The 25,418-nt window shown below is 48.7% G+C and overlaps 1 protein-coding gene across 4 annotated transcripts in view; it reads right to left on the bottom strand.

The window, feature by feature from the left end:
- Positions 1–25,418, bottom strand: part of ADCY8 (adenylate cyclase 8) — a 145,040-nt gene that overhangs the window by 72,870 nt on the left and 46,752 nt on the right. For all 4 annotated transcript variants that reach the window (XM_080646997.1, XM_080646998.1, XM_080646999.1 and 1 more), the window contains exons 3-5: positions 20,232–20,362; positions 11,650–11,761; positions 4,520–4,647 (exon numbers count right to left, since the gene is read on the bottom strand). In XM_080646997.1, coding sequence (XP_080503123.1) covers positions 4,520–4,647; positions 11,650–11,761; positions 20,232–20,362 — 371 coding nt within the window. The remainder of the gene's footprint in view (positions 1–4,519; positions 4,648–11,649; positions 11,762–20,231; positions 20,363–25,418) is intronic.

Raw genomic sequence — 25,418 nt, 5'->3', positions numbered from 1 at the left:
TAAGGAAGCTGGACAGAGAGAGGTTAAATCACCCGCTCAAGGTCAGTGAGGAAGGGCCCCAGGCCAAGTGCTTCTGACACAACATGGGAAGACTGCTGTAGACTCCTGTCCAAAAACAGTGCGGGCCTAGTGAGGGAAAGCAAGAGGAAAGATCCAGCCACCTAGTTCCCATCACAGGGTTTTAGGACTTTCTCTCTTTCTGTAAAAATAGATATTTAAAAAAAACGGAGGTTGCCCTAAATGACGTGTGTGTGTGTGTGTGTGTGTGTGTGTGTGCGCGCGCGCGCGCGCGCGCTCTACAATGCATTCTTCTTTAAACGCACAAGCATTTTCTTATGCTGTTAAATATTAATGTAAACCATGATGCTTAATGGTGACCCCTTTTCCTATCTTGAAGTATGCAAAATTCATCTCACCATTTCCCTGCCTTTGGGCATTTATGGCGTTACTTACAAGCTGTGCATCGGAAGTTATTTATCCTGTCAGAGCCTCGTTCCTCCTCTGAAAACTGGGGGAAGTACGAGTAGTTTCCTCACAGGGTTGTTGTGAATTAGGTGAGGAGTTAGGAAGATCATTTAGTACAGTGTCTGCCTGGGACAAGGTGAACATTCAATTAATATTACTAGATATATTCAATCTTCACCATTGTAAATACTTTTGCAAAAACATTAAATTATCCATAGACTAAAGACTGCTGTAATCGCTGAATTTTTAAGAGGAATGTGGTCTTATGGATGCTGCAGTTAATAGCATTTCAGAAATGGTGAGAAAGGGGGCTTTAGGAGGAGAGGGAGAGAGGAAGAAGAAGAGGAAGAGGAGGAGGAGAAGGAGGAGAAAGAGGAAGAAGAGGAAGTGGAGGAGGAGGAAGAAAGGGATGGAAGAGAGCCGATGGAGAGAAGAAAAAGTGAAAAGGAAGGGTGAGCAATAAGAAAGAGGGCAAGAAAAAGGAAGGATGCCAGGAGGCATGCAGAGAGCCCGGGCATTCTTGTAAGTGAGGAAAGCAAAATAACTCCTGTTTTTCAGCCCCTGTCCTGTGATGTTGCTTGGAGGCCACCATGCCACAGGGATTAAGACCTTTGCTCCAGTTTACCAGCTGGGACAAGCCAGTTCCTGCTTGGCATTCTGATGTCATCCTATGACTCTTTACTGGCTGCATTGAAAAGACCAGGCTCTGCAATTTTCATTAAGTTCACCAAGGAAGACTTCTGTAGATCATTCACAAAGATACTGCTTATAACGGAGCCCACCATAAATGTGGTGTCTTCTCAGCCATCGAGCCTCCCCAGAATAGACCAGGCATGGGAAGAGGAGCCAACCTGCTTAATGGAGCTATTATGTAAGCCTATTTTAATTAATTTTATGAATAGGCATGCATAAGACGGCATTAAGTGCTTCATTAGAAATAAAGTTACATGCCATTGCTTTTTTTGTCATTCATCTAGCTCAGTGGTCGGCAAACCGCAGCTCGCGAGCCACATGCGGCTCTTTGGCCCCTTGAGTATGGCTCTTCCACAAAATACCACGGCCTGGGCGAGTCTATTTTGAAGAAGTGGCGTTAGAAGTTTAAGTTTAAAAAATTTGGCTCTCCAAAGAAATTTCAATCGTTGTACTGTTGATATTTGGCTCTGTTGACTAATGAGTTTGCTGACCACTGCTCTAGCTAATATGTCTCTAAAATCAAATGTTTTTTAATGGAATAAATTCAATCTGAGGCTTGACTAAGGTTCATTTTCTTGCTATTCTGACATTTGCGGACTTTTCTCCACTTTCAGTATTGGTTCTGCTAATTTATTAGGGATGTGTGTGCGGTATCCTAAGCTGATCCTTTGGGTCTAACTGATCCTTTGGGTCTAAATGTCAGATTTCAGGCACCAGAAGCAATTACTGGTTCTCCATCCAAAGGACTACAGTGGCAGCGCCTCAGTAAAAGACACAGACAGGGAAGTGGCCTCCCTCGCCTTTGTGCTTCTGCTTGTCTTGACTCTCACTCACTTCTGAAACTTGTGGTGCTTGAATTACCATCAACAGCAGCTAAATCCAGCCATTCTGATGTTAGCACCCTGTCCCCACTTGTCTGTGATTGACGGAGAATCTCTCTCCCGTATTTGGACCGATATGTGAATAAGGGACCTGGGTCCCTTTGAGTTGGTTTGCTTTTGGGCAAGAATTGTCATGTCATCTTCAGCGAAAAAAACTACCGGAGCTGCTGGGATCCAGAGAGCCAAGATGTTGATGCGTCTCATGTTCAAAGCACCAGCCTCTTACAGCTGTTCTGCATCTGGGACTGCTGTTGGGATGCTAACGCTGAGGAAAGGCCAGAAAGAGGGACAAGGACAGACCCTGACAGGGTGGGGACAGTACCTCCACAGGGATCCATCTGTGATGACAATTACACAGGTAGCCATCTGGTCTGGGAAACCAGTCAACAAATGGGTTATTGACAATGACATTACATTACAACCCGTGCAGTATAATGCTACACATGGTTCCAGACTCTACGGCTTCTGTGGAGTTTTCTGGCAGAAATAAGTGCCTTTTGGGCTGAATAAAAAATTGCATCCCTTGTAAGTAATAGTTGGTTAAGATGGTTAATTATTTGATAGGGCGACATCACTGGGATTCTCTTGCACACTCGTGTGCAAATATTGTCTGCCAGGCATTCCCGAGAGTACAAGGCCTGACTGGAGAGTGGAAACTCTAGAAGGCTGAGCCAGTTGCAACTAAGGCTCACCCAAACCCAGAGCTCTTGCTTTTTCCCCTGCACTGCGCCGTGTTATTAACTGGGAGAATTAATGCTGGACCTCAAGTCCCCTACAGTATAATCAAGGAGATGTTCGAGTATTAATAGACTCTGACTCATGCAGCTTGAAAAGTATCCCACTGAATTGTCTTATTCTAAAGGAGTAAAAAATAATAATTTTTATTATGTATCAGTGAGAGAAAGCCCTGAGTCATTTCAACCTATCGAAATCTCATTTCTCACTGTCCCACTCCAGAACTTCAGAAAGGAGACCGCGGATCAGAGAAAATGGCCAGGAGGGACAAGATCCTCTTCAGAAAGATAAATGACAATGCTCTAATTATCTTAAAGAATTCTGATCATCATTGTTCCTTTCTTAAAGAATTCTGATCATCATTGTTCCTTTCTCCCGCAATGCCATCTCTGCAGCATACCTATTGCTTAAGCTCAACATATGAAGTTCTATGGAAAGTCTGTGCATGAAGAGATAAAGAAGATGTGGATGATTAGATAATGAAGGTCATAAAATAAATACATGATGAAATATTACTCAGCCTTAAAAAAGAAGGGAATCCTGTTACTGTGTCAACACGGATGAACCTGGAAGGCATTGTACTAAGTGAAATAAGCCAGATAGAGAAAAACAAATACTGGATATGTGAATTTTTTTTTTTAAAAAAAGGTTGCACTCATAGAAATAGAGTGGGAAGGTTGTTTCTGGGCACGATGGTGGGGAAGGGAGGAGACATTGATCAAAGGTACAAACTTTTAGTTATAAGATAAAAATAAGTTATGGGGATTGGATGTATGGCAGGGTGATTATACTTAATCATACTTCAGTGTATACTGGTAATTTGCTAAGAGAGTAGATGAGTAGATCTCTTAAAAAAAGGAAGAGGAAAAGATAACCATGGGAAGTAATGGCTATTAATTAGCTTGATTGTGATAGTCATTTCACAGTGTTATGCGTATATCAAATCCATCACATTGTGCCCTTCGAATATGTGCAATTTTATTTGTCAGTTATACATGAATACAAAAGAAAAACTAAAATGGAAAAACTCAAAAACAAACTCTGGCGAGTTCTGCTGTTGCACACCCATGAGGCCCACCCTGGGATGGCCCTTTAATGATTTCCTATTGGCCATAGGATAAGGTCCAGCCCCTCAATGGCCCAGAAGGCCTTGCAGCCCCTTGCTGCTCCCGCCTGCAGTGCGCCTGCCGCCACCCGTTTCTCCCCAGGTTCCAGGTCCCGATCTCTGCACCTGTCAGTTCTGTCTTCCAGGCTCTCATGCACCTTCAGGATCTGGCTAATGTCTACTCACTTTTCAGGAAACAGCTCAGACATTCTGCTCTGCAGAGCCTTCTCCAGCGCCCAGGATTGGATGAGCTGTTCCTTCTTTATTCCCCATAAGCACCCTGGATTTGCTCCATCACAGAGCTTATTGTTCCATCTTGAAATTGCCTATGTGCTCGTCCCTCCCACCGCTCTGTAACCTCCCTGAAGACGAGCGTTCCGCTCCTCTTGTTCCTTGTTGTATCCCCACGAGGACATTGGTAATGCAAATTTGTTGCACAAACAATTGAAAGTGAGGTATAAATCGAACATCCTGAAACTACTAGGTTCATCTGGGAGAAGCAATGGGTACGCAGTGTTCACGAAACAAATCAGGGCGTCACCTTTCAACATGCATGCGATCTACCGCAAAGGATAGATGCAGTATGCTCTCCCGTCATGCGCCTTGAAGGCCTGGCGTTATGAGGGAGATCCCGAATTACCTGATGGTTTTGATCATGCTGAGGCCCATTTCCACGCAGCAGTGGGCGTGGTCCTGGCGGGGCTCAGGAAGCCCGGAGACGCAGTAGTAGCAGTCCCCCAGGATCTTGATGCGAAGACAGTGGTGCTCCTGGAAGGAACAGATGGAGAGGAAAGGACGGAGTCAGCAGGTGGGTCAGTGCTCCAGAGCAGCTTGGAAGGAGGGAGGCAAGGTCAGGTGGTCTGCACCCTGGCTCAGGGACCCACCTTTGCATTGTACCTCTGCTATCTTCCTAGGGGATGAGGTGTTACCCTAAGCAGAGGTTGGAAGGGCTCAGAGGTAGAGTGGAGACATGGAAAGACCCTGGTCAAAGGGTATTGACCTTGACAGATTCAGCACCGTATCTCAGTGCTGCCGGGCACTAGCTTTCTGATCTGAACACTCATCATGTGGACAGGCCTGGCGAAGAGCGAGCATTCAACCTGCATGTTCTGTGTTCCCCTAGGAATCCTACCCCAAGTGCTGTCTTTCTTCTCTGGCCGAGCCTCTGAATTAACGGGCTTTAGCAGTCTTTAGCTCAACCACCAGCACTTAAATCATCAATCATTTAGAGATTTCTACTCTTTCAACTCTATGTTAAGTCCCTTTCCATGTAGGTTCTGGCACCTTAAGAACTGGGGCTGTGTCTTAGAAGTAGGACACAGTTGTTTGGTGGCTTCACAATCTTGAACACATGATTCTTAGAAAGCTTCAAAGCATAACAAGCCCCAAAGAAAAGGTGCAAACTTCAGTACTGAGCGGGAACTGTCTGAACGTTGTAGCATAGGGGCTGAGAGCATTGGCCGAGGAGTCACACTGCTCGGGGTCAGAGCGCAGACAGCTTACGTCTTTCCCGTGTCTTTAGTTAAATTGCTTAACCTCTGAGCCCCAGTTGCCTCGTCTGTAAAGTGGGGACAAGAATAGGACCTGTCGCATCGTGCCTGTGAGGATTAACATGGAAAGACTGAGTGCAGGGCCCAGCGGAGGGGGCACTGAATTAGTGCGGCCTGTCTCTGATGAGGACTTGGACCCCTGTGCCAGTCCTTCACCTCTCTTACCTGTGACCCAGGGCAGATGACTCTCCCTTTTTCGCTTCCTTGGATAGATGGGTGAGACTGAATGACCCTGAGATGCCTTCTAGACCTGAAGCCCCAGGAGCATGGGTCTATGCATTGTGGGTAAGAGGCCCTCCTTATGGGGTGGGGCCCAAGGGCAGGGGGAGGGGAGTTGCAGAGAAAGGGGAGCTGAGGTGCCAGCAGCACCGTGGAGGCCCTTGTATAGCTGGGGTGTAAAGCACTGTGCTGGCCTCCTAATCTCATCAGGAGTTAGGCCATTATGTTTTGGTAACAAATGAATGCACTTAAAAGCATGGATAAAAGGATGTGTAGGGTGTACTTAGCCCCTCTCCCAGTGAAAAGCAAGCATCAGATAAGGAAAAGAGACCCGGAACCGGCTCTGGTGCTTCCAGTCTGGATCCGATCTCCAGGGTCTTGCCAACCCTCCCAAATAGGCACAGATGCCACCTTCAGAACTCTGAGGGCATGCACAGCCTTCCCAGGGTTATTCTTAGGAGCCTGTGGTTCCTGGCTGTTGGCTGCTTCAATGCTGCTAATTTTGCAAAAGAGCCACTGAAGAGGTCTGGCCAGTCAGGGGCGCCGAGGCCCTTCCCTCTGCTTCCTCTGAGACCCCCACAGCTTCCGGGCCAGGATGGAGCCCTTCGCCCATTAGGCCTGGCAGTCTCCAGATTAATGGGGTCCATGGGACAGTTACTAAAAAACCAGAGGGCCAGGCGGACGGCTAGAGGGCTCAATTTTGTATTTGCCAAGGAAGTCTGAAAAACCCATCAACAAACCAAAATAACCCACCACCACCGACTACGCCATCGCTTTATTAAAAAAAAAAAAGATATTCCTAGAATAAATGAAAATTCTTTGCCTAAATTAAATTAACATTATAAAAACTCACTATATTGCTGTGTGTGTGTGTGTGTGTGTGTGTGTGTGTGTGTGTGTGTGTGTGTCTGATTCCTGAACAATGTGGGACTTAGGGGCACTGACCACCCACACAGTCAAAAATCCACATAAACTTTCGACTCCCCCAAACCTAACTACCTACAGCCATTCCTTGGTAACTGCAGGGCATTGGTTCCGGGACCCCCCGGAGAGACCAAAATGCTTGTCAGCCTTCCACATCTGCACTCACTCTTTCATGCGTGTAATGCGTGGAAGGCCTGTCTTCTTATCTGTCAATTTGCAGACACATTTTCCTGATCAATTCCTATGAGCTGTCAGGTGACTTGACAGTAATAGCCAAGCAACTTCCTTTTATCCGAAATTGCTTTGTAAAGTTCCGGTTAAGTTCCAGGTTGCTTTGATATTGAAGAGGAAAAATAAAGTAGGGTGAGGGTCTTCTTGCAGATTTTATTGAGTTAGTCTTAATATAATCCTTTCCTCCCATCTTGATGGCTTTGATATGATAAAAATCTTGGAAAACCCAGAGGATGTATGAAACCATTTGTGAAGATAAAACTTAGGAGATCTATACACCCAATTATCAAAGATGGTTCTGTGGTTGGGCAGGGGTAGGACGACGGGGATGTGTACTTCCTGTGTTGTCTATATCTTTGGTATTTAAATTTTATATAAGGAACAACATTGCTTTTGTAATCAGAGAAAAAAATCAATAAAAAATAAAAAGAGAGAAGATTCTCGGAACAAAAACACTGGTGCAGTTAATGCACTTAAAATAGTTGTTAGAGAACATGACGTTATCTCGTTGTGATTACAGAAATAACAGATGACTATATTGTCCTAGTAACAATGAGACTGTGGTAAGTCCCTTGCGCAGCCCTAGCTCTCAGGCCCACCACCCCGGGAACCTGGTTTCCTTCCCCTCCTCTGAGGCTTCTGTTTTCACAGATACATTCCCATGATCATGTATGACTAATTTTCGTGCTCTTAGCCATAGATTTATCAATCCATGTCTATAGGTCTGAGACATGCTTTTTTTCATGCAACAAATATCTTGAAATTCTTTCGATGTCAGTATAGAAACAGCTCTCTCCTTGATTTTAATCTGTTGATTAGCTTTCCATTGGGTTCGATTTGTTCTTTATAATAGCAGTTTAGGTTCTTCCAGTTTTGTCAGTCATTTTAAGAAAGGTTTAAGCTGTGTTGAGGTCAATCATGTTAACAAATACATATGTTTTTTGCTTTACAATTTAAAGACTTCCTCATGATATACATACTCTTCGGTCCTAATTTGGATGGGGAGGGGCAGGTAGGAACTACTTTATTTTACAAAAAGATCAAAGACCAAAAGTGGCAGAGACCAAACCCCCTCAAATGGGAGTTTGCCAAAGGGTCAGGGGTCACTGTGCTCTGCTCTGAGCAGCCCTAACCACAGGGAAACCGAGGAACTCGATCACACTAAGAGGATCTAACAGGAGGCTGTGAGGTCTCCCCTGCATCTTAGTAATGCAGTGAGTAAACAGGTACAGTGTGTGCCATTTGCATGGGAGGTGGGTTTTCTCTGATGTGCAACGTAAGGGAAATCTAGAGCAAAGACTCGTGGCCAGGAGAGAAAGGTCATTACAAAGGCACAGGATTTTGGTGCTAAAAGATGCTCAAGAGGCAAGTCGTGGGGCAAATGCATTTGCAGTGGGGCTTCTCCTTCCTGAGTAGACTCGTTTTCCCTGGCCGAGACTATTGAACTTTTCTACCGAGGTCTCCTAGGGCAGCAGGTCCTGATGCACCCGGGGCGGGTAGACTAGGCATTGACGAGCGCTAACGGGCACCGAGTCCTCATTTGGAGCAGCCCGTGTGTGAAGGAGCATCTCACAGAGTTGTTTCATTTGTCCTTCAGCACACCTTTGATAGGAAATGAGATGCAGAGAGGGGATTTGCACAAGGAATGTTCAAGTCCGGCCTCACTCGAACCCTTCAAGCCATCCTGCAGAGGCAGCAACCCATCTCTGAGGTCTCCTGTTCCACCCCCTAAAATGCCTGATCCTTTTGCAAAATCAAGTAGTTCCTATCTGCCCCTCCCCATCCAAATTAGTAATGAAGAATATGTGTATTACTATGGAAGCACCTGGCCTTGGTCTGGATCCCAGATGCACCACCTACCGGTGCTTCTGGGCACATTATTTTACTTCTTTGAGGCTCAGTCACTGGTTCTGTTAAATGGGAATAATAAAGACACTGCCTTGTAGGTTTGTTGTGAGAACTGAGTTAGGTAAGCCAGGAAAAACACTCATCACAATGCATTAAAAAAGGCATTTTATGAATATTTAATAATCTTATTAAAATTAATAATAACTTTACTCCATCATCTATCTGCACTTAATTTGATATGTATTTTTTTTCTTTAAAACCTTTCAGTAAGAGTAATACCCAAAAAGGTAGACTACGGAATCTTGTGCCCAGTGGGGGTCACTGGGCCATGTACCTTCATTTGCTCCCCTTCCCCCCCCCCCACCAAGACAAACTCCACGCTCCCTCAGATGTCACACCATGCCCTCAGGCTTATCTCTCACTGCATCGCCCTTGCCCTTCACGCTCTAACAATCTTGAGCTCCTTATAGCTCCCAGGCAGATAGCAGTGTTGCGTTTTCACACTCCCCTGCCTTTGCCCCATGGCTCAGCCTAGAAGGCGCCTCCTCTCATCTGATGCCAGCAAAGCTCTTCCTCTTTCTCAAGCCCCGTGTGCACAGGCCCTCTTCTCTGAGTGCTGCTGGGTCGCCACCACCATCACGCCCAGCCCGCCCAGCATCTGGCTGGGCTGCCCTTCATCCACCACCCTGTGCCTGTCATTGCTCGCACCGCACTGGCCTGCAGTCATTACAGGCTGGTCCGCCTCCCTTACCAGACTCAGAGCTCCCTGAGGGCAGAGACTGGTGTTGCCTTCCCGGAGTCCTGCACGTTCCCTGGCACGTGGTATGTTGTCAATAAATGTTGGTTGAACAACTTGCATTAACTGTTACTGTGCAGCCCTTTCCCTGAGTCAGCAGGGTCTGTTCTGACACTAAAAATTAAGCTTGGTCACACTTGTGGGTCCTTGCGGGAGGGTCATTTCTATCCATCTTAGCATCTCTGAGCAGAGATATTCATGACCATAATATGAAGTAGAATGATTTATGTGTAACACACCAGCCCCCATTGATGCAACAATCAAAAGATGGTATATATTCTCCCCCACCTCGCAGTTCCCAGCCCTTCAGGTAAACCCAGCTCTTGTATTAGGGGAGACCTCGGTCCCCACCTCCTCCCCGCCCAGTTGGTGCCCTCCTCAACACTGCCGGGAGCTGCAGGCTCCTCTGCGAGTTTTTGGCCGGTCCCGGTCCCTGCCTGTCTGTGTAGCACCTCACCCCTTTCCCTCCGGCACTGCTGAGTCTCTCCTGGTTTCTGAGTAGCCAGCATCTTTATTTTTATTCTCCCGGCTGACATTCCCCATCTTCTTCACCTCGCTAATAGATACATAATTTAAATACAGTGACATTCACCCTTTCGCTATATGTGAAGAGCCCTACTCACATATAGAGCACCCACATCACCCTCAAATCACCCCCATGCTTCCCTGCAGTCAGTCCATACCCTCCACTTCTCAACCACTCGGCTCTTCTCTGTCCCCGTAATTTTGACTTTTCTAGAGTGGCTTATGGGAGGAATCATGAAATGTTTAGCCTTTTGTGTCTGGCTGCTGCTTCTTTTTTTGCTTTATTTTAGTTTTTATTGAATTTATTGGGGAGATAGCAATAAAATTATGTAGATTTCAGGGGTGCGTCATCTGTGATTGGGTTGGCTTCGTTCGCCTGTCGTATTGCATTCGAGACTCAGTGATGTTCTGGCATGTAGCAGAGGCATGTCCCTTTTCATTGCTGGATGGTATTCTCCTACGTTGCTCTCTCTCTCTTTTTTTTTTAAATATATTTTATTGATTTGTTACAGAGAGGAAGGGAGAGGGAGAGAGAGCTAGAAACATCGATGAGAGAGAAACATCGATCAGCTGCCTCCTGCACACCTCCCACTGGGGATGTGTCCGCAACCAAGGTACATGCCCTTGACCGGAATCGAACCCGGGACCCTTCAGTCCGCAGGCCGACGCTCTATCCACTGAGCCAAACCGGTTTCGGCTGTTGCTCTTACTTTTAAGACTTAGCCTAAGTGCCACTTTCTCCTGGAAATCCCTGACCCATGGGTTCTGTGTTGCCTCTGCAGTCCCAGGTCACCCAGAGGTACCTTTGCACACACCACATTGTGCATTGCTTGCCTCTTTATGTAGCCCCAGCTGGACTTAACTCTGGGAAGGGAAGGCGTGTGCTGTAGTCATTCCCACACTCCCAGCACAGAGCCCCACGCACAACCCCTAGAGGTGCTCAGATTCCAGTATGAATGGCTCTCTGTTGGGGTGAGGCAGCCAAAACAGGACATTTTCAGCGCCCTGAGAATGCACTCCCCCTTGATGTGGTTTCATGGAACTCCCACTAGCCTATGAAGTTGGTTGTGATGCACACCCTTTACAAAGAAGGATGAAGTAACTCACCCTCCGTACCTCAAGTGGCTTTAGGACCGGGAATCTGTGTTTTGATGGCAAATGGTCATCTCTTTTAACCTGTTTTCTATTTGAGTTCTGATCAGCTAACTGAAAATAAAGGTGGTGTCTCGTTGGCTAACACAGCAAAGCTCTTAAGCAAGGTCAAGCACAGTGGGGCCCAGTGGACTACTGTTTCTTGAGAACAGGTGAATTCAGTCCCGATGGCCGGGTCGGCTGGGAAACTGCAGGCAGCCACCTCTGCACAAACCAGGGCTGCAGCGGGATGGCACCTGGCCACTCCGGGGACATGATGCTGGAGTGGAAGCGGATCAAAAGGACTTGGTTTAATTGTCACTCAACCAGCTGTCTCTCCACTGGGAAGATTCATCTGTCCAACCCCCCATCCAAGACCCGTCAATAACTAACACTGATCCCCAGAATGTGTGAGGATCAGGGGGCCACGCCTGGGGGCAGGATGCAGAACAGTAATGACATTGGTGGTGAAGGCTGAGTCCTCCCCTAATTCACATGCAGTCCTCACTCCCGCCAAACACGAGTAGGGAATTAAATTCAACTCACGTGGGCCAGGCGATCGAATCGGGCAAAGAGCTCGTTGAGCATCCTGACCAGCTCCTGAGCGGACAAGGTCGTGGAGAGGTTGGTAAACCCTTTGACATCTGCAAAAAGAATACTAGACAACAGGGAAGGGGTGGGGTGGGGAGAAAGCGCATTAATATTTTAAATCATCCAGGACACACGTCAACATCAGCAGAGAAATCCGCCGTGGTCTGGGATGTTCACTCTCCCTGCCATGGGAGTCGGGAGAAGGTCTCCGTATTCAGCAGACATCCCAGCTGAGACAGTGCACCCGGGAGTTCAGGAAGGATGAGGGGGCAACAGAAAGCCCTTTTTCTCCTGCAAAGCTGTGCAGTGTGGACAAGGCAAACACTTTCCAGAAGGAAATTTGTCACCAGGAACAGGTCAATGTGTTAGGCGAAGCCAAATGAAGCTTTATGAATTATTTCTATATTTTCACAATGAACAGCAATGCAGAGCAAATGGACACAGAGCAAAGTCGACACAGGGAGAAAAAGAACACAGAACCTCATTATCTCCAGCCCAATGACATGTACTAAATAAACCCCAAATTGCGGACAAATAGAGGTAGGCATTTTTGAAAAAATTATGGGACTAGGTGCAAACCTGGGAAGCCTCAGGCTGAATAATTAATACCTAAAACTTCCCAGGACTAAGGATTTCATTGAGGTGAGATTTTAGCCTATGCATATGGTTTGGCACAAGGGAAAAGGGAAATAAGGGAAGGGGCAGTCCTCGAAAGCCTTCTAAATGCAACACACAGTCTTTGTTCATTGACCCAGTTACCGGGGGGCGCAAGCATTATTGTCTCCTTTGTGAAGATGAACAGGCTCAGAGGGGCAAGGAGGCTTGTCCAACATTCTACTGGAGCATGTTGCAGAGCTGGGATTGTCCGCTTAATGGAATTGAGGAGGGAGGGAGAGAGGGAGAGAGAGAGAGAGAGAGAGAGAGAGAGAGAGGAGAGAAGAAAGAAGAAGAAGAAGGTGGAGGGGGAAGAAGGAGGAGGAGGAGGAGGAGGAGGAGGAGGAGGAGGAGGAGAAGGAGGAGGAGGAGAAAAAAGGAGGAGTAGAGGAGAGGAGAGAAGAGACAGGTATCAGAGGCAGTAAAGACTATGACCATTACCTGGATTATTTGTTATTTGCTGCTAAAAGCATTCCTAACTGTGGACACAAGCCTGAAACAGTAGTAGCAGAAACACTGGCAGTAACTGTGAACTTGAATCTGATCTAAGATTGCTACTGTATTAACTCATTCATTCCTCATAACAGTCTACGCAGCAGGGCCTATTATGATCATCTCCATTTTATCGATAAGAAAACTGAGGCCTGAGTACTTGCCCACAGACATGGAGAGCTGGGAGTGAACCAGGAGGCCTGGCTCTGGAATCTGTACTTTTTATCACTACAGTAGCTTTGAAGGTGGAAAGTGCAAGGGCCTGTAGATCATGTAGTCCAACCCACTCACTTTATAGAGCCACCCATCCAAAACTGTTACTATCCATCTGTCTATGGCAGGGGTGGGGAACGTCCAGTCCGAGGGCCAGATAAGGCCTGAGAAACCATGTGGTCTGGCCCTGCCGAGGCATTGGGAGTTAGTTAATTAAATGTTTGACCAAATACAGCAGGCTAATTTTTAAGTTGATAATTTTGTATGGCCTGTGAATGATGTTATCAATATCCAAATGGCCGTTGGCAGAAAAAAGGTTCCCCACCTCTGATCTATGGCAAAAGTGGTTCATTCACTTATTCATTCATTTAGCAGCTGGTTAACTGAATGACTACTGTGTGCCAGGCACTGGAGATACAGTGGTGAGCAGGAAGTACCGTCACAGCCCTTGTGGAGCATGCAACCTATTTTTTATTTTTTTATTTTTTTAGTATTTTTATTGATGTCAGAGAGGAAGGGAGAGGGGGAGAGAGAGAGAGAAGCATGAGTGATGAGAGAGAATCATGGATCTAGCTGCCTCCTGCATGCCCCACACTGGGGATCGAGCCTGCAACCCGGGCATGTGCCCTGACTGGGAATTGAACCATGAGCTCCTGGTTCATAGGTCGACGTTCAACCACTGAGCCAGGCCGGCCGGGCCGTGCAGCCTATTGAAAGAAGAAATGGAATCCCCTGAGAACAAAGTCATAAAAGGGTTCACAGATGCTCAGTGTTCCAATAGCATCAAATCCCTCTTGGTCTTCTGACGATACCATGCTCTATCCACCTGCGTCTGTGCAGTGGCATAGCTTTCTTTCCTGTTGCTACTTATTAAAATCCGCCTTGTCCTTCAGGAGTCCATCATATGTTAAGACTCATGACCTGTTTTCTGAGTTGAATCAACAGACATGAGCAGAGTCAGGAACTCCTTCCTCAGAGTGTGGTCACGGCCCCCACCGGCCTCTCCTGGGCTCTGGTTGACCAGTGGTCAGCAAACTCATTAGTCAACCGAGCCAAATAGCAACAGCACAACGATTGAAATTTCTTTGGAGAGCCAAATTTTTTAAACTTAAACTTCTTCTAACGCCACTTCTTCAATATAGACTCGCCCAGGCCGTGGTATTTTGTGGAAGAGCCACACTCAAGGGGCCAAAGAGTCGCATGTGGCTCGCGAGCCACAGTTTGCCGACCACGGGGTTAGACATGCAGACTCTCAGGCCCCACCCAGACCCGCTGGGCCACACTCTGACATAACAAGAGCCTCAGGTGATTCTTGCGCATGGTCAAGTCCGAGCTTCAGGTGATTCTTGTGCATGGTCAAGTCCGAGAAGCGCTGGCTTGCGTCACGTGCGTGCACTAAGAGTGAGTTGAAGGGGAGACCAGAGGCTGAAGCCGGGCCCCGGCTCTCACTGCCTTGCTCATTCTGCTGCCCCCACGTGCTGAGCTCAAGGCGGGGCCTTTTGTTTCTAAGTATAAATTTGTAACCTTCCAAGATATTCATCTTGGAATATACTGACGGGACCGTATTAATTTCCAGCTCTAATTTGGTTATATAAGTTGTTTATTTGGCTAAAAATAAGCGATGTTACCTAACAGTCGCTCTGCAAATAGAGTCTTCAAGGAGGCTTTAGCAGAAGCCACTAGAATCATTAGGAACACTGTGTAGATTCGTCTTCCTAGCTGTGTGTTCCAGGGAAATGCATCTAATCCCTCGGAGCTTCCACTTTCTAGACAATAATGCAAAGATTAAAGCTACTCGGCAGGGCTACTGTCAGAAGACAACCTATAAATCACGCCACAGTCCTCAATAAGTAGAGGATACATTGCAGCTGTGGGAAGTTTTGGGGACCAGTGAGGGTTTAATAGATTGCCACACAGACAGGCCTCGAGAGGCAACCAGTTTTCTGGGCTCATTCAATTCCATTTCACTGTCCATGAAACTCTAGTCTGCAGGGTGAACGTGGTGCGTGCGCACGCTGGCAGGCCTGGCGGGAAATAAACAGCCCAAAGTGGGTGGACTGAGAATGTGCAAACCACGTGGCATGGGCTGGGCTGGAGGAAAGCGGGGAGAGAGGCCTGGCAGAAAAGCTACTGTCCCCCAAATCCACGCCTCCCTGCCCTAGCAAAGACCGCCAAGCCAGGGACTCGGTGCCACTCTTGTAGCTGGGTGGAGCCATGCCATCAGGGCTCATCAGTGGCATCGAGCAGAAGTGATCCTTGTCATTTCTCGGCCAAGGTGGTCCTTTTCTGCTCTTTCTCCTCCAAGAGCTGAATGCCAGGGGATGGCACAGCTATAAAATGCGGGGGCCTCTGTGCCTGAATCACCCACCCACCAGGAATATTAGCAGTGGACAGTTGAGTGACTAGAGTGTATGGCGTTTCAATGATCAAAACTGGGAGGTTCTGTGTTAGAGCAGACAGCAGGGCCTAATACGAGAAGTATCTTATGTGTACGGGCGGGGGTGGGGTGGGGTGGGGTGGGGTGGGGAGAGACAGGAAAGAGGAATAGAATTGGGCAGATGAGCCTGGAAGCCGAAAAGGCTTCCAGTACAAAGCCCCGTGCCCGGGGTCTCATTGCAGACATCTCAGCTGTGTATAGATGAAATCAGCCTGAGTCTAAATCAGTGGTCCTCAACCTTCCTAATGCCACAACCCTTTAATACAGTTCCTCATGTGGTGGTGACCCCCAACCATAAAATTATTTTCCTTGCTACTTCATAACTGTAATTTTGCTACTGTTAATGAATCGTAATGTAAATATCTGTGTTTTCCGATGGTCTTAGGCGCTACAGCAGCGGTTCTCAACCTGCAGGTCGCCTAAGACCATCGAAAAACACAGATATTTACATTACGATTCATAACAGTAGCAAAATTACAGTTATGAAGTAGCAAGGAAAATAATTTTATGCTTGGGGGTCACCACCACATGAGGAACTGTATTAAAGGGTCGCGGCATTAGAAAGGTTGAGAACTACTGCTCTAAATGCTTGGACCCTTTCAGATAGCTCATGCTTTGGATTAGGAAGTAAACTCAGAGAGACGAAAGGATGAAGCCAGTGTCTTGTAGTGGCTCACAGACAATGTTCCGGATGTAGTGGCTCACAGACAATGTTCCGGATGTAGTGGCTCACATACAATGTTCTGGATGAGAGCCTGGTCCGCAGGCTCCCCGTCCCCTGGGCCCACGGATGTCCCCAGGTGTGGCCTGGTGCCTCCTGTACACCCTACTGACGGGAGGCGATGAACCGGGTGGTGGCCATGAAGAGAGGGACAGATTTGGAAATGATTTCAGAGATGCTCCCTACACCGCAACAAGTGTGTTCCGGGGGCTGGGGCGGGGGGAGGTGTAGCAGCCGGTCTGACTTTGTTCTTAGACACAGGCCAAGGACAGCCCTCCTCTGCCTTTTCCATCTCTGGTCTTAATTTAGCACCCGCAGCCTTGCCGTGGGCTGCAGAGGCCCACCGCCCCCGGGTGAGTTCATCTGCCCAGGACCTGTGGGAGCTGCCTCAGGAAAGGGCTGGGAGAAGCCCTGGGCGGCAGTGGGGTCTCTAGACTCTCCTCCCTTTACAAAGGGCTCCTTTGCCGCGAGCCCAGGCCACTGAGAAATGTGGGCAGTCAACTCAGTTTTGATTGCGTGTGTTGTGAGCTCCCAGGAAAGGGTCTCGGAGCATCAGACCTCAGTCCAGTGGTTTGAAATAAATGGGTGGATGGAGAGGGCGGAAATAACTTCCGTTATTCTGGACAGAAGGAAACACTGGAATCGATGAGTGCAGAGAGAAAGCCAAAGGTGCTGTTTCTTGAACTTGAGGGTCCCCAGTCTGTGGGTGTGGGTGAGCTGGCTTGTGTATTTTCTCCATTGTTTTTCTTGGTTAAGGTTAGGTTCCCCCATCTTTTCCTCCATGGTGACAGGCACTCTCATGGTGTGTCCTGTATTGATATCTTTTCTCTTTTTCATTAAGAGATAATGCGCATCTTTTATATCCAGGTTTAGGCATCTCTGTAGGCCCCTGTTTTGTGCTGCCTTCACTGCCTGGTTTCCTGTCCTCTTGGCTGACTCAGTTTTAACTGAGGCAAATAAGAACCATCTCTTTTCAAAGGGTTCTCTACCCACCTGCACCCTCCACCTCTCACCGCCCCCCCCCCCCAGGGCTTCCTCGTCTGAGGCTCCCTTGGCACCTTTGCTCACTGTAATAACAGAGCCCGCACTGTGTCATAATTATAGGTACTGCCGGAACCTGTTGCTCTAGAATTGGTAACGATGAGTCCCGTGATCCCTGGGACCGATTCCCAGATCCGGGGTGTGTGTACCTCTCACCAAAGCTGCTGTATGACGAGGGGCCCTTTGCAGGCTCAAGCGTCTGAGGCAGGGTCACTCCACTCCTGAACGCGACCCAGAGGACCACCTCTACAGGCTCTCGCGCTACAGAGAGGTGTCAGACCCGCGCTCTCTGCTGGCCTTGCTCCGAAATGAGTGTAGGGCCGCCAGACGTGCTGGTGCGTGGACCGGGTTCTTCCCTCCTCCCCTACAAAGGTGGGACGCAAGGAACTAAGAAGGAAGACTGGTGTTTTCAGAGCCATCTGTGAACTTTCTCCTTGGTCTGGGGAATTTCCGCCCTGTGGTGTTTGGTGGGAAGGCAATGCAGGTCTGCTGTCCAAGCTGAACATGCCAGCCGTTTGCTTCCGGGTCTCTTCTTGCCAGTGACTGGGCTCTGCCTGTGGGCCACACCAGCCCCAGGCTTTAACTTGAGCTGCAAAGAGGCGGGTTGGGAGAGGGTGCAGGGAGGGGGAGGTAAGGAGTGGGGGCAGGGCAAAGGCAGCTATATCCAGATCCGGGGGCGCTGAGGTACTGCAGAGGTGACAGCTGTGCGAGGACAGGGAATGAACTCTTCGGAAACAGTGGAAGCGGGGCCTCACTGGCCTTGAGCTCTGCTGTGCTTCTGGCTTTATTCCAGATTGTTCCTGAGACCACCCCTCTGTCCCTCCCCAATTTCTCTGGAGCCGCCATGTAGCCATTGAGGAACTTCTTTTAAATCAGTCAAGGTTGGGTTCTTTTTTGTTTGCCACTAGAAACCACGTCTGAAACAATGTACAATATGCACAGTGCTCTACTGTTCTATACTCATCCCTGTCCTATGCTTTCTACCGACCTTGACTCCCTGTAAGATATATAGAAACTGCCCATTTTATGGAAAAAGGTCCTGAGATTCACTTCTGTAACTCCCCAAGCTCACGCACAAGGGAGGTGGAATTGGGATTCTAAAGCTGCTCTGCCTCAGTAAGGAGTCCACCCTCTGGTTTTCAGTGCACAGCGCGTTGTTCAGGGCAGTACTGGGCTCAGAGAGGGCACTGATGGGTGGGTGGATGAGTACATGGATGGGTGGGTGAGTGCATGGATGGGTGGGAGAGCACATGGATGGGTGGGTGGGTGAGTACATGGATGGGTGTGTGAGTACATGGATGGGTGGGTGGATTGATGGGTGGGTGAGTGCATGGATGTGTGGGTGGGTGAGTACATGGATGGGTGGGTGAGTGCATGGATGGGTGGGTGAGTACATGGATGGGTGGGTGATTACATGGATGGGTGGGTGGATTGATGGGTGGGTGAGTGCATGGATGGGTGGGTGGGTGAGTACATGGATGGGTGGGTGAGTGCATGGATGGGTGGGTGAGTACATGGATGGGTGGGTGGGTAAGTACATGGATGGGTGGGTGAGTGCATGGATGGGTGGGTGAGTACATGGATGGGTGGGTGGGTAAGTACATGGATTGGTGGGTGGATTGATGGGTGGGTGGATGGATGAGTGCATGGATGGGTGGGTGAGTACATGGATGGGTGGGTGGGTGAGTACATGGATTGGTGGGTGGATTGATGGGTGGGTGGATGGATGAGTGCATGGATGGGTGGGTGAGTACATGGATGGGTGGGTGGATTGATGGGTGGGTGGATGGATGAGTGCATGGATGGGTGGGTGAGTACATGGATGGGTGGGTGGATTGATGGGTGGGTGAGTGCATGGATGTGTGGGTGGGTGAGTACATGGATGGGTGGGTGAGTGCATGGATGGGTGGGTGAGTACATGGATGGGTGGGTGATTACATGGATGGGTGGGTGGATTGATGGGTGGGTGAGTGCATGGATGGGTGGGTGGGTGAGTACATGGATGGGTGGGTGAGTGCATGGATGGGTGGGTGAGTACATGGATGGGTGGGTGGGTGAGTACATGGATGGGTGGGTGAGTGCATGGATGGGTGGGTGAGTACATGGATGGGTGGGTGGGTAAGTACATGGATTGGTGGGTGGATTGATGGGTGGGTGGATGGATGAGTGCATGGATGGGTGGGTGAGTACATGGATGGGTGGGTGGGTGAGTACATGGATTGGTGGGTGGATTGATGGGTGGGTGGATGGATGAGTGCATGGATGGGTGGGTGAGTACATGGATGGGTGGGTGGATTGATGGGTGGGTGGATGGATGAGTGCATGGATGGGTGGGTGAGTACATGGATGGGTGGGTGGATTGATGGGTGGGTGGATGGATGAGTGCATGGATGGGTGGGTGAGTACATGGATGGGTGGGTGGATTGATGGGTGGGTGGATGAATAAGTGCATGGATGGATGTGTGGATTGATGGATGGGTGGACAGATGGATGGATGGGTGGATAAGTGAGTGGATGGATGGATGGGTGGATGCGTGGTTGGCCAAAAATACATTTTCAAGAAGAAAAAAAAAAGCTGTAGTCTGTTTTCGTATTGTTTTAAAGACACTTACTGGTATGAGGAATATAAGGAGGAGACCTACTGATCACCCCTGAGGTTCCCAGATCTCTCTGGGGTTAGTCTGCCAACCCCAGTGAAAGGGCTTTGACTTTCCCATTCAGACTGTGAAGGTAGGCAGGCCCCCTGCAGGGGAGCCACGCAGTACGTCAGCACGCAAATATGACTGCATGTCCCTGACATTCTTCTCGAGCCTCTGTTTGGAAATGTAGAACTCTCTGGTCAGTAATGACCAGTTAATGAATTAATCAACCAATGGAAAACAGCACTGACATCCAGGCAGACGGAAGTCTCGGCAGCAAGATGAGAGCACCGCAGCGCAGGGAGCGCATGGAGCGCGGGTGGGGCGTTGCCCTTCTCACCTGACGTTCTCGTAGCGATGGATGTAGATCCGATGGAACTGGTGCTGCAGGTGCTCATCTTCCACGTTGGTCATGTCGTTGATCATCTCCAGGACGACAAAGCGGGGCAGCACGGACAACACGAGCCGCTCCTGGGACAAAGCAATGAAGAGGGACAGTCTTGTTAGGCTGGCCACCGAGGCTCAGAGGGGCGGGTGGACAGTAGGGAAGCCATGGGCTGAATTTCCTGAGGAATTGCTCATTTCATCCCGTTTACGAACATGACAAATATCTATGGACTACTTGCTGCTTGCCAGGCACTGTGCTGGGTGTTGGGTGGGCAGTGATGAGCCACATGGACAGATGTCCTACCCCTGTGGAGCTTACATCCCAAAAGGGATATCGACATTACATATTACACATTTATGGCATGTGCCATGCATCACAGAGTATGAGTGTTGATGACAGCTGATACCTGAGTTGGGAATGAGCCCGCCGGGTGCAGTGCAAGGAGAAGAGAGCTCAGAAAAAGGAAACAGCAAGTGCAAATGTCCTGAGGCAAGAGAGAGCAACGGTGTGGCTAAAGGGTTGTGATGGAGGGTGTGGTGACAAGCAAGGGGTTGGATGTGGAGACAGATCTTGCAGGCATGTGTAGGGTCTATAGCATTTAATTCCAACTACCACTGGAAGCCACTAAGTGGTACTGAGCAGAGGAGAGACAAACAGGTTTGCATTTTAAAAGACCCTCCTGGCTGTGGTTTGGAGAATGAAAGGTGGGGAGGGATCCAAGGGTAGAGGCAGAGAGGCCCTTTGGGGAAGCGCCTGCAGTGGCCCAGGTGAGAGCTGATGTGGGATAATGTCTATAGGTTTGGTACCCAGCTGAGACGGCAGGAGAGGGAGAGAGCATACCATGGTGGTTGCTGGGTGTTGAGTTTGGTTGGAGGGTTGCTGGGTGTTGAATTTGATTGGAGGGTTGCTGGGTGTTGAGTTTGGTTGGAGGAGTGTGCTACATTTATTGAAACAGGGGACCTATGAGAGAAGGCGGGCTTAGGAGGCCCCAAGTCTTTATCAAGAGGAGAGGAAATGAGACTCACACAGCCTGAAAGTGGGGGCCTCATGCTCTTCTGTAGTAATAATATGCTTCACTGTGGTCAACATGGTAGATAAACATCAAAGCAAAACAGCTGCTTAACTAAGAACACGGGCTAAATCCTAAAAAGGCGTTGTGTTATGAAACCAGGCAAGACTCTAGCTTATTTGCTGCATCGTTCGCTCTCGTGTGGAACTGGGTTTAGGACAGGTGTGTTCTAATTGCCATAGTTTCTCCCATCTTCACAGTGACTTATGGGTTTTAAGCATTTTCCGCATCCATTCTTTCATCCGTTCCTCCCAAAACCCTGGAAATAAGCAGGCACGAGCAATCTTCATGTGATGGACAGACTGAGTCTGGGAGAGGTTGACCAGTTACCCAGCGGCAGTGCCAGGGCGCAATTCTTTCCCCGCGATTCCTTGCCCGGGGTTCTGGATGGGATGGGAAAAGCCTGGGTTTTGAGTCTGATGGGAGTTTGGATTCTGCCTCAGACACTGAACAGTAATGTGGCCACGCCCCCTCTGTGCCGTAGGTCCCTAATTCGGCAACTGGCCATGGCATCATCCACTTCACAGGGCTGCTGTGCGAATTCACTGAAATAAAATACAGGGGTGGGCAAACGTAGGTCTATAGTTGTCATACAAATAAATGGTACAGTGATGAATAAGTAATAATTCCGCATACTCACAACTGTAAACCTACCTTTGCCCACCCTGTACGTAAGGGCCTGGTGCTAATTCCCTTCCTCCTCTCTGCGCTCTCAGACCCGGCTCCCACGCAAAGGGCTTCATTCGTGAAGTGCCCACTGTGCTTCCCGGGACGAGGCTTTTACCTCTCCCGAAAGCTGTCTCATCGCGGGACCGAGAGCCACGCTTCTTGTCCATTTCGTGCTATTGGTCAACTGGCCAGTTGCCGGTGGCCCTGTTCGCCCGGTCACTGCAGGTACTGTCACAGCTCTGAGGGGCACTCAGTGCCCGGAAACAGAAGGTGCCAACTAAATGCTTCCCAAACCAACACCTGGACACATGGAAGGCGTGTCCAGCTCAGGGGTGCATCCCCTCCGGGGGCCAGCAGTGTCCCTGGGACAGGGTGACTATTTGTGAAATACATTCTTTAAGTGGCGATGCCCATTCAGTCCTCAAGCAGGACACAGATGCTTTGAAGGGAGCCTTTTACAGCAAAACTCTCCAGCTCCAGGCTTGCCCGCCTCCAGGCAGCCCTGCTACTACCCGGCAACAGCCCCACTCCCTCCCCGTGCAGAGCATGTTCTGGAAGACAGACTTGGCCTGGAGTCTGCTTAGAAAAGCCCGTTTGTGACCCTTTTGTTTCCCTCCGATTTGTTGACTGCTGGAGACACATCACTCACATCCCCTGAACAGCATTTAAAGGAAATGGGAAAGTGGCCCTCCGTACAATCCCCACTCCTGCTGAGCCATAATAAATGCTTCGCCAGCTTCAGCGACCAGAAGAATCAGAAGCTCTCCTGGAGGCAGACTGGGGCCCAGGGTGGCCTTTGAGCTCCATTCTGCACATCTTTTACTTCCTGTTTTGTGTGGTTTCCCCCCTCCCCCCTCATTTGCATGAAAAGGGGCCTGGGTTGATTCAAAGTGCATGGCGGCTCCTGTCTGGATTTACACCTCATCTCATGTGACGTGCTCCATTCATGCCACCAGAATGGCTTCATGGTATCCGTTGCTAGAGTCCTGCTGGGGGAGGCAAGGTGGGAACACTGAGAGGCCCAGCATGGGCACAGGGGAAGTCCCCGTGCAGACGGAGTCCGGGCTTGCACGAAGCAGGACCTCGAAATGGTGTCAGGAAGAACTGGCCACTCCAGGCTCTTGCAGACTGAGAGGCCTCTGATGACCCTCTCTCTGCTGTGAAGGCCCAGGCACGGGGTGAGAGACTCACTCCGGTCGGTCACAGACAATAGTTTGTTTTAACTGACCTCTCACTCTGTAGACGCCAGGTGCTCTGCATCCAGTATCTAATCAAAACCTTGCGTGCCCAGCTGGTGTGGCTCAGTGGTTGATTGTGGACTCATGAACAAGGAGGCCATGGTTCAGTTCCCTGTCAGGGCACATGCTTGGGTTACAGACTTGATCCCCAGTGTGGGGTGTACAGGAGGCAGCCAGTCAATGATTCTCTCTCATCATTCATTTTTTTCTCTCCCTCTCCCTCTCCCTTCCTCTCTGGAAACAATAAAAATATGTTTTTTTTTAAAAAAAAGAACCCAACACAGGTTTAGTAAGGAACGGGTAGCTGTATTATGCGGATTCCTTTGATGACAATGAGATGGATATCCAACTCAACAGAGCTGAAGAAAAATCAGGTTTATCCTAAGTATACTTCCTGACTGTGACTGAACCCCTCTGTACCACAATTTCCCCATCAGTAAATGGGACATGATAATAGCATTGCCTGGCTGGCATGGCTCAGTGGTTGAGCGTCGACCTATGAACCAGCAGGTCACGGTTCGATTCCCAGTCAGGTCACATGCCTAGGTTGCGGGCTCCATCCCCAGTGTGGGGCGTGCAGGAGGCAGCCGATCCATAATTCTCTCTCATCATTGATGTTTCTATCTCTCTCTCCCTCTTCCTTCCTCTCTGAAATCAATAAAAAACCCCCCCAAAACAACAAAAACTAGTAGCATCTACTTCATAAGGATGGTATAGAACAGTGGTTCTCAACCTTCCTAATGCCACGACCCTTTAATACAGTTCCTCATGTTGTGGTGACCCCCAGCCATAAAATTATTTTCGTTGCTACTTCATAACTGGAATTTTGCTACTGTTAATGAATCATAATGTAAATATCTGTGTTTTCCGATGGTCTAAGGCAGCCATGGGCAAACTACGGCCCGCGGGCCAGATCCGGCCCGTTCAGCTGTTCTATCCAGCCCGCGGAGCCGAAAGAGCAGAGGGTTCTCTTGCTCTCCCCTCCGCTCCTTTACTTTGAATTTATATTAGTTCACACAAACACTCCATCCATGCTTTTGTTCCGGCCCTCCGGTCCAGTTTAAGAACCCATTGTGGCCCTCGAGTCAAAAAGTTTGCCCACCCCTGGTAAGGCAACCCACAGGTTGAGAACCGCTGCTGTAGAGCCTAAGACCATTGGAAAACACAGATATTTACATTACACTTCATTAACAGTAGCAAAATTACAATTATGAAGCAGCAACAAAAATAATTTTATGGTTGGGGGTCACCACAACATGAGGAACTGTATTAAAGGGTCGCGCATTAGGAAGGTTGAGAACCACTGGTGTAGAGTAACAGGAGTTAATATTTGTGTTAACTGAAACCACAGCACGAATGTTTGATGAATTCACTGGCAAGTGTGCTCTATTTTAAGCCTGGTTTTAGAGCTCTAATTGTATATTGGTGCTGAGGCGAAAATCACTTAGAGTAGGGACATTACTCAGGATCTATAGGGAGAATGAACAGGCAGAATATGTAAAAGGCAATTGGGCTACACAGTGAAAAACCTCCAGTCACACGTTTAATAATAAAACATTTAAAGATGTGTAATCAAAATCCTGACCCTGGCTTTTGAGTTTATATCTTAAAGGCTTTTATGGAATTTTCACCCAGAACTGTTACTGTTTCTGAAAGCAAAGTGTGAGCTCAGCCGAGCGGAAGTTGTGGTTTAATCGGCTCCTGAAGGCATGTTCTCTCCAGGCTGATTCAGCAGGAAGGTTGGAAATCTGGGTGAACGTCCATGTCCCCCTGGTGGTGGCTTAGGGTCCCAGGAACTTCGGTTCTGCTCAGAAACGCCAAGACTGAAGGGCTTTGGAGTCAGGCAAGCTGGAGTGGGATCCTACCTGAGAGCTCAACAGCTGATTTGTTCTGTGCCCACGACCTTTGAGTCTCAGTTTCTTCATCTACAAAATGGGAACAATAATAACCTTCCTCCTAGGACTGTTTTTCACACTGAAGGACAAAACCCCTTTTATAGATCCTGGTACACAGTAGGTGCTTATTAAATAGCAGAGGTTATCAGACGTGTCTTAGTTCACCCAGGGGCTAACTCACAGGCCACGGCCTGCATGATTCTAGAGTCTGTATCCTCTAAATTGACATGACATGGGGTGTAATTTAAAGGATGACACACAAAATTCA

The sequence above is a fragment of the Plecotus auritus genome (assembly GCF_963455305.1).
Source record: "Plecotus auritus genome assembly, chromosome: 11".
Classification (NCBI taxonomy): Eukaryota; Metazoa; Chordata; class Mammalia; order Chiroptera; family Vespertilionidae; genus Plecotus; species Plecotus auritus.
This window is presented reverse-complemented; position numbering and strand designations above follow the sequence as displayed.